This window comes from Cariama cristata, unplaced genomic scaffold (genome assembly GCF_000690535.1).
Source record: "Cariama cristata isolate BGI_N322 unplaced genomic scaffold, ASM69053v1 scaffold28688, whole genome shotgun sequence".
NCBI lineage: Eukaryota > Metazoa > Chordata > Aves > Cariamiformes > Cariamidae > Cariama > Cariama cristata.
The window spans coordinates 1-8875 of record NW_009631050.1 but is presented as its reverse complement, the minus strand read 5'-3'; the positions used below and the strand labels follow the sequence as shown (position 1 = coordinate 8875).

The 8875-nt window shown below is 54.7% G+C and overlaps 2 protein-coding genes across 2 annotated transcripts; one reads left to right on the top strand and one right to left on the bottom strand.

The window, feature by feature from the left end:
• Positions 1-575: 575 nt before the first annotated feature.
• TSR1 (TSR1, 20S rRNA accumulation, homolog (S. cerevisiae)) lies at positions 576-6299 on the top strand (the record flags this gene model as incomplete). The annotated part of the gene is made up of 13 exons (XM_009705806.1): positions 576-792; positions 870-1004; positions 1545-1972; positions 2255-2414; positions 2741-2904; positions 3201-3403; positions 3857-4019; positions 4249-4359; positions 4716-4848; positions 5268-5384; positions 5685-5825; positions 5950-6024; positions 6121-6299. Coding segments are annotated over 13 exons (2226 nt in total), but the record flags the coding sequence as incomplete, so codon positions are not given.
• Positions 6300-6867: 568 nt separating this feature from the next.
• On the bottom strand, positions 6868-8783 carry SRR (serine racemase; the record flags this gene model as incomplete). Its single annotated transcript, XM_009705805.1, has 6 exons — positions 6868-7154; positions 7442-7651; positions 7884-7958; positions 8062-8181; positions 8256-8359; positions 8620-8783. Coding segments are annotated over 6 exons (871 nt in total), but the record flags the coding sequence as incomplete, so codon positions are not given.
• Between the last annotated feature and the right edge of the window lie 92 nt (positions 8784-8875).

Sequence of the window (8875 nt, the reverse complement as noted above, 5' to 3'; positions counted from 1 at the left end):
CGGTAAGGGTTGCGGGGGAATCGGGCCGCGCCGCGCCGCATGAGGAACTGGAGCCGAGCCAGTTTCGGAGGGAGCGGGAAACGGATCGGTTCGGGTCTTTGTAAGGGGGCAGTGGGAAGCGGGGATGGGGCCGGTGCGGATCTCGATGTAGGTGTTTATCTGTGGGGATCGAGCCAGTTTGGGTCTTTGCGAAGGAATCAGGAACTGGGCCAGGGAGAGGAGTGGGTGTCTGGGTCAGTTCTGTTTGGGGCAAACGGAGCAGTACCGGACCGAGTGGGTTCGGGTTGAGCTGCGGAGGGATCCGGGGGGCAGTGGGAAGCGGGGATGGGGCCGGTGCGGATCTCGATGTAGGTGTTTATCTGTGGGGATCGAGCCAGTTTGGGTCTTTGCGAAGGAATCAGGAACTGGGCCAGGGAGAGGAGTGGGTGTCTGGGTCAGTTCTGTTTGGGGCAAACGGAGCAGTACCGGACCGAGTGGGTTCGGGTTGAGCTGCGGAGGGATCCGGTCTTGATCGGGCAGGGCGGGATAGAAACTGGACTGGAGCTGGGGTTCATGCTCTGCAGTTGTGCTCACAGGTGCTGGCTGAGAAACGGAGCTTGGGCAGCAGGGATGGGCCCCCGCACCTCGTGGTTCTGGTGCCGCTGCACAGCAAGGCTGCAGCCCACGACACCCTCCGCTTGCTGCAGAGCCAGGACTCAGCTGTTGTCTGTGTGGATGAGGGGAGAGCTGGTGGCTTTGCGCTCCTGTGCCCCCGACTCAAGCAGCGCTGGCGCTTTGTGACAGCACAGGCAGGTGAGGAAACGCTGTTGTTGGTTTGGTTCTTGGCTCCATACCCCTGTCAGCCAGTAATGGAGGTGTTTTGCGTGCAGGGGACCTTCACGCTGTCTTAGATCTAGCAAAAGTTGCTGACTCCCTCCTGTTCATCCTGGATCCAGCAGATGGCTGGGACAGCGCCGGGGAGCACTGCCTCTCCTGCCTCTTTGCGCAGGGGCTCCCCACTTATGGTGAGTAACATTTAGGGCTTCTAGCGGGGTATAGGTTAAGGGGGGGCTTGATGGTGATTTACTGTTGCAGTAATTAAAAACTCCATATGTTAATAGGTGATCACAGGTATTTGACCACTCTGTCTCTGAGCATCGATCGGTTGGGTGAATGCCATTCTCGTGCTGCCTTGTTGTGTTACTACTGTGGTGGGGCAGTGCTGGAGATAAAAAGGGTGTTGTAGGTTTAGGGCTCTGGGTGCGTGGTGTTGTCAGTATTGTAATGGTTATCTAGGGATGCAGAGCAAAGGAATTCAGATGCTTTCTTGCTAAGTTCAGTTCCTGGGCTCTTATCTCCATTTAGTCTCAAAATCTTACTTCTGAAGACAGGTTTTCTGTCCCGAGTGTTCTTTTGAATGCGTAAAACTGCCTGTGCACATCGTAATGTGAATCTGTTTGGTTATTTGGGTTGCTGAAATCTGAGTGTTTATTAGTGCCTGGTAAAAGGGGTATAAGAACGTTTATGATGTGATCCTGAACTCTGTTCTATGCACTGCTTGGTAGCTCTTGCTGTCCCAGGGGGCACTGACTTTCCACCTAAGAAGCGGATAGATGCCAGGAAGAAACTTGCCAAAGCCATTGAGAAGCGCTTTCCCGAGGCCAAGCTCTTCCCGCTGAACACAGAGCAGGAGTCCTCGCTGTTGCTGAGGCACCTCGCCACCCAGAAGCAGCGGCATCTCTCTTTTCGGGACAGGCGGGCTCACCTGCTGGCCTATGCTGCCGAATTTGTGCCTGGTCAGGAAAGTGACCTGGTTGGGACCTTGAAGGTGTCTGGCTTTGTCCGGGGACAGACCCTTGATGTGAACAGCCTGGTGCATATTGTGGGGCATGGAGACTTCCAGATAAGTCAGGTGGATGCCCCCCGTGACCCGCTCTCTTTGAACCCCCGAGTGGTTAAAGGACAGAAGAGGAGTCAGGACATGGAGGTACAGGTGTGTGGAAGGTCAGGGCTTTGCCGGTCCTGTTAGAACATGATGTTTCTAAACTTTCATCAGGAAGATACGGCTAGGTGTAGGTGCTCAAGGGGAGGGGAAAGGGAGTTGCGTTGCAGCCAGTAGGCCTGTGTTCTGCCACTGAGCTCAGGTTCCTTGCCCACAGCATGTAATGAATGTTATGATGTAATGAACGGGATACTGAAGGGAGTTTTGTGTCAGACTGATTGCTAGCTTGAGCTAGGTGTGTTCACAGCTGGGAACTCTGCTCTTGCCCTTCAGGATGACTCTGTAAATGGTACTGATGAGATGGAGGAAGATGTAAAGGTCTTGATGAAGGCAGATCCAAACAAGCAGGAGTCTTTGCAGTCAGAAGTGGTTCCTGATCCTATGGAAGGGGAGCAGACATGGCCTACTGAAGAAGAACTGCAAGAAGCAGAGGGTGAGTAGCAGCAATACTTCTGTACCTTTTCCTTGTCCCTGTTAAGAGGCTTGTTAGAAACACTCTGTCACCAGGATGGCTGTGAAGTAACATGGTAGTTGGGAGCTCAGGGCTTCTGTTCCTAGTCCCATCGCCTGACTAGCAGGCTGCGTGGTTTGCCAGGCAGTTAGCAGGGTTACATTTTAGCTGCCGTTTCTGGGCCCTGACAAATTCTGTACTGGGAAACAGCAGTTCTGGTCGAGAGCTGATCTTGGCTGTCCTGGTGTAAATGTTGCTGAGGGAAAAGAGAATTGTTCTTGTATTAACCATTGGTGGGAATCCTGCAGCTTCTCTAAAGGCAAACAGGAGAGTGGTGAAGGTCCCCAAAGGCACATCCAAGTACCAGGCTGCCTGGATTGTGGATGATGGAGAAGGCGGCAGTGAGAAAGATGATGATGGTGACGAAGATGATGATATCGATGATGATATGATGGAAGAGGCAGTTTCCCAGGTACCTTTCAAGAGCTGATACTGCAGGTGATCTCCAGGGTGTTACTGTGTATTCTAGGACAATCCTGTCCTTCTGGCTTGCTCCATGCAAGGGCACAACACAGAGCCAGGACTTCCGTTGTTAAATCTCTTGCATGTATCATGTTGCTTCTTTGGCCTGTTAAATACCAAAATGAGGGACTGTGGTGTAGCTTGGGTCACGATTCACACAGTGCAAGTACATGCTGGGTTTGCAGTGCTGCAGGGACATCAACAGAGTGTCTGTGCTCACAGAGTCTATGCTGTCCTGTGTGTCAGGAAGGGGAAAGCAGCGAGGAGGAAGAGGAGCCTGCAGAGGAAGAGTGTGAGACTATGACCGTTTCTGAGTGCTTGCGGGACGACCAGTACGATGAGAAGGTGGAGGAAGATGAACAGATGCTGGAGAGATACAAACAGGAGAGAATGGACGAAATGTTTCCGGATGAGGTGGACACGCCACGTGATGTACCTGCCAGAGTCCGGTAAGAAACAGGATGCTTTGCTGGGAGAGGAGCTGGAAGGCGCCTTTCTGTCTAGTGTGGTGAGATAGGGCAAGGAAGCCTGTGATGTCTTAGCCGTGGTGTCTGAACCTGGCTGAAGGACTCTTCTGAAGACTCACTCCTAGGCTCTGAGGCTTCCAGGGGAGGCACTGTTAGGGGGTGGCGGGTGGGCCTGGGCAGCTCCCTGTGGCAGGGAGAGCTGGGTCCCGACCTGGGAGAGGGAGGAGGATGGCAGAGCCCTGATGCAAGGGCAAGTTGCTTGGGGACTTGCCTGCTGTTTCTAGCTCTCTGCACAAAGATCTTTTCTGAGAGCTAACGTTTGCTTTGCTCTCTTTGCCCTCTGTGAAGGTGTGAGTCCCTGCAGCCCGCAGAAGGTGCTGGCCCACACACCTCAACTGGTGAAATAGTTTGTCTTTCCTGTTATCTGTTTTCTAGGTTCCAGAAGTACAGGGGGCTGAAGAGCTTCCGGACTTCTCCATGGGATCCCAAAGAGAATCTTCCAAGGGATTATGCCAGGATTTTCCAATTTCAGAACTTCTCCCGAACCAGAAAGCACCTCTTCCGGCAAATAGAGAAAGAGGAGACTGAAGGAGCCTCGGTAGCTCCCTTTTCTCTTGCTGATCTCTTCCCCTACTGTGTTCCCTTGCTCCTAATAGGAAAGACTTGTCAGGGAGGTGGCTGGGTGGATCTTTCAGCCAGCTGGTGCTTAGCATGAAGCTGAGTTCAGATGATATTGTTCTTCGGGATTCCCTCTCTAACCTAGGCACTTGTTACTTCTGATGCTTTTCTGTTGAGAGAAGTATTCACAACCGATCCTCTCTTGGCAGGTTGGCTGGTACGTTACACTTCATGTGTGCAATGTCCCTGTCTCAGTGATGGAGAGCTTCAAGGAAGGGAAACCCCTAGTCCTGTTCTCGCTGCTTCCCCATGAACAAAAGGTGACTAAGTATGGCCCTGCTGATATCTTGTAGGCCTGGAGCTCCTTGTCTGATTCCCTCAGGCTGCATGTGTTGGAGAGGTTCTGGTTGCAGAGGGTTTGGGCTGAAATCTTGCCGCATTGCACCCATTTCAAAGTAGGACCTTCCCTTTGGTCAGAGCAGGCTGAAGCTGCCATGGGTGTTTAGGCTAGAGTGTCTGAGACTGGCTGAGGTGTCTGCATTGGTGACCAGCAGTCCTTTGGGAAGCCATGGTCAAGAGCATTGGTCTCTGCTGCAATGTCCCATTGCTTTCTGCTCTATCAACCCTTGCTTGCCAGCTCTCCTGTCAGCCCCTCACAGTGCCGCCTCTCTTGCAGATGTCCGTGTTGAATTTCCTGGTGCGTCGGCATCCGAGCAACAGCGAGCCAGTGAAGGCAAAGGAGGAGCTGATCTTTCACTGTGGGTTCAGACGCTTCCGAGCATCCCCCCTCTTCTCCCAGCACACCTCAGGTTTGTGAGGGACCAGTGGGGTGGGCACAGGTATGCCGGGAGGTGGGGCTGGGGTCTCTAGGGCAGGAAGCCTGTGATGTCTTAGCCGTGGTGTCTGAACCTGGCTGAAGGACTCTTCTGAAGACTCACTCCTAGGCTCTGAGGCTTCCGGGGAGGCACTAAATAGTGGGGAGTGGAAGAGCTTGGGCAAGGTGGCTCACTGGTCCAGGCAAGGCAGTGGCAGGCCCCACACAGTGAGCTGGTAGCTCAGAGGATCACCTTGGTTCCCAGATACTCTGTGCCAGTGGAGGAGGAGTGTTTGTCAGCTGTTTTCCTAAAGTGCAGAGCCTGTTTGCCAGGGAAGAATGGGCTCAGTGGGGTTTCCCAGAGCTCTGCGGACTGCTGTTGGCCTGAACCTGATCATTGCTGTTCTGTCCTAGCTGATAAGCACAAGCTGGAGCGTTTCCTGCGCCTGGATGCTGCCCTGGTGGTGACTGTTTACGCTCCCATCACTTTCCCTCCTGCCTCAGTGCTGCTTTTTAAACAGAGGAGTAACGGTAAGTTGGTAAGTGCTGAGGAGGTGGTGTCTGGGAAACAAACTTTAGCAGGCCGTTCCCATACCCCACTTACAAGTGCATCTATCCAGAAAGTGTGACTTGAAAAAGCTGTTCCCTTCATGCCGTTTGAGAAGATTAATGCATTTCCATCCCCATTATTGCTGCCACCTTTGTCTGTCCCTGCTGTGGGGTTGCTCTTGGCCTGGAACCATTTGGGGAAGGGGGTTGTGGAGGGGGAAGAAGTGGTGTAGGCACCTTCTGTGGCACTGCCCTGGTGCCATTAGTGACTCTGCCTTGCAGGAATACATGACCTCATCGCCACGGGTTCTCTGCTTTCCGTGGACCCGGACAGAATTGTCATCAAGCGGCTGGTGCTCAGTGGCCATCCTTTCAAGATCTTTACCAAGACAGCTGTCGTGCGATACATGTTCTTTAACAGAGGTACGGCTCGTCTGTCTGTGATGAGAAGAGGGCATGCGGAAGCAGAACTCCTGCCCCTGCGGGAGCGGTTGCGTTGGTGCAACAAAGCCTGTTTCTTACCTGCCTTTTGTGTTTTGATCTCCAGAGGATGTGATGTGGTTTAAGCCAGTGGAGCTGAGGACAAAGTGGGGTCGCAGAGGACACATCAAGGAGCCATTAGGTAGGTTTGATTTGGTATTTATCTCTGGGATGCTGGGGAGGATGTGGTCCTCTGGGGCAGGAGAGACAGCTAATGGCCTCTTCTGCTTCTGCCTAGGCACCCATGGTCACATGAAGTGTCACTTCGATGGACAGCTGAAGTCCCAGGACACAGTGTTGCTGAACCTCTACAAGCGCGTTTTTCCTAAATGGACTTATGACCCCCATGTTCCGGAGCCCGTGCCATGGGTGAGGAGCGACAGTGCGCTGCCGGTGGAGGAGGTGGAAATGGAATAAGTCTCCAGCACAGTTGGAGTTTGTGCCTTAGCTCCCTGGATGCTGTTCTCAGCCCGTGCGCAGTGAGGACAGCACTGATGTCTTGGACATATTACTGCTGGGGTCTGTACAGGGGCAGCTGTCTCGCCAGCTGCTGCTCAGGTACCAGCTACAGCTATTTATTTTAATGGAAAATGTTTCAAAAACATCTAAGTGACTCTGTCTTGGTGGTGGCCAGCTGTGGAGGCCAAATGGGGAGGCTGTGTGTATCCCTTGGCCCACTGGGTCTGTTGTCTTTCCCTTGTGTCCTGCCAGTGGCGCATGCAGGGATTTTGCTGTATCATGGACAGGAGTTTGCTGGAAGTTACTGTGATGCTGAGAAAGAAAGGCGAAGTAGCAACTGGGGAGTGTGACTGACCGCAGCTCACTTGGAGGGCTGTCCCAGAGCAGGGCGGCTGGGGAGGGAAGAACAGGCAGTGCTTTGTTTCCAGGCCCCCCAGTAGTGACCCCCTGCTGTGGAACCAAGCGACTCTATGCTGTAGAGACCAATGCCAGCTTCCCTTATCCCTCCACAAAAACTTTTAAATGTTTGGGGTTGTTCCTCTGGTTTTAGTAGCAACAAACCAGACTGTACAAATTCAGAGTGAGATTTCTATTGCTTGAGACACCGTTCCGTTCTCATTCCGCTTTCCCAGGGAGGTCTGCGAGCCAGGTCAGGGAGCTCAGGTCCACATTTCCCCCGCACAGCACGATGCAAACGTTCTCCACATCCCGGGGGACTGCCTGGAACTTCTCCGAGAGCACGGCCGCCACTCCCACACCCGCTGTTGGCTCAATCAGCAGCTTCATCCTTTCCCACACCAGCCGTGTGGCTCGCTGTCAGGACAGAGCAGCAGCTGTTATCCCAGCAGCAAGTACAGGCTGCTCCAGGGCTGCGGAGGGCACTGCGTGTGCGCATCTCTCTGCAGCGCTCTGGGAAGGGAGAGCAGAGCTTCCGCCAGCCCTTTCCAGCTGGAGACAGTGTGGGTGTTGCGCAGCTGTGGTGGTGTGCAGGGGCTTGCGCTGCCCTGGGAGAGTGTAGGGGTGAGAGTGGAGGGGCAGAGCATGGATGGAGGCAGCTGCCTGCTGGCAGCTACCGTGAGAAGGGAGCCGGGAGCGTTTACCTTGATTTCTTCCTCTGAGACAGTCAGGACGTCATCAACCAAGTCCCTGATGATGGGCCATGTGTTTGGTCCGATGCTGGTTTTAACTGCATCTGCGATGGTATCTGGTGGGTGAAGGTTGGGGGTCAGTTCCCCTCTTAGCTTGGACTGGTAACAGTCATCTGCGTTGCGTGGCTCAGCAGCAAACACCTTCACATCTGGTCTCAAAGCCTGCAGAGAGCAGGGGGAGCGGCTCGGTTGAAACTGGTTGTGCCTGTCCACTGTTGCTGTGCACGCAGGGGGCCAAGTAGGCCATGCTGCTGCCATGCAGACCCCAGGCATCCTGAGGTTTTCACAGCAGGGTCTCTCCATTTCTAAAGAGAAAACCTGCTGCCTGTCTTGAGAGCCTTGCCCTTCCCACGGGGAAATGCAGGCACTGCTTCCCAGACAAGCTGCTGCTTACCTTGATGGCAACTGCTATTCCTGCAATCATTCCTCCGCCTCCGACAGGAACCACCACTGCGTTTACCTCGGGTGCCTGTGCAGAAACGAAGCGTGAGTGCTTCTGGTGCCTCGCGTACCCCTTTTTGCTGTGCCCCTGCCTATGAGGAGCAGACCCTTGGGCCATGCGTTTCCCTCACCTGGTCCAGCACCTCCAGGGCAATTGTGCCTTGCCCCGCTATCACCGCTGGCTCCTGGTTGGGGTGCACCATGACTCCTCCTGTCTCCTGGACTACACGAGATGCTGTCTCTGCTCTGGACTAAGGAAAACTGCAGATGGTCACCTCTCGGTCTGGCTGTGCCCTGTCCCTGGCTGGTGTCCCCCATGCCTTACCTTGTCGCTGGGCTCACATGGCACCAGCGTGGCACCGTAGGTGCGGATGGCGGCTTGCTTACAGTGTGGGGCTGTCCGGGGCACCACGATGTAGGCAGGAATCCCTGTGTGACAAAAGAGGAGGCAAATCCAACAGCCAAAAAGCTGCATGCAGCCAGTTAGCGCTGTAGGAGCGGGCTGTGCCTTGCCTATGCTAGCTCCTGGACATGTTCAGGAGGGGCACATCCCTGCTTATCCCCAGGGGTAGCAGAGCTGGGTGCTGGAGCTGCCTTTGCCCAGGAACCGGCTCTGCACTTACCCCTGGCCCTGTGCCTGCTGCCCAGCTGCTCTCGGAGCTGGAGCTGGAGTTCGGGGTATGCGTTACCTTCCACCTGGGCAGCACAGGCGAGCGCCTGCCCGTGATTCCCACTGCTGTGCGTCACGACAGCCCGGGGCAGCTCCCCTCCAGCACGGCTTTCCTCAACGAGGCTCCGGACTGCGTTCAGGGCCCCGCGGATCTGGAAGGCGAGGGCAGCGGTCTCTGTGCCACTGCCCGGGAGCCAGCGGCTGGGCTGTGCGGGCAGGGGTGGGAATGGGGAATCTCCTTCCTTGCAGCCTCCCTTGTGCCCTGGGAAGCGCTT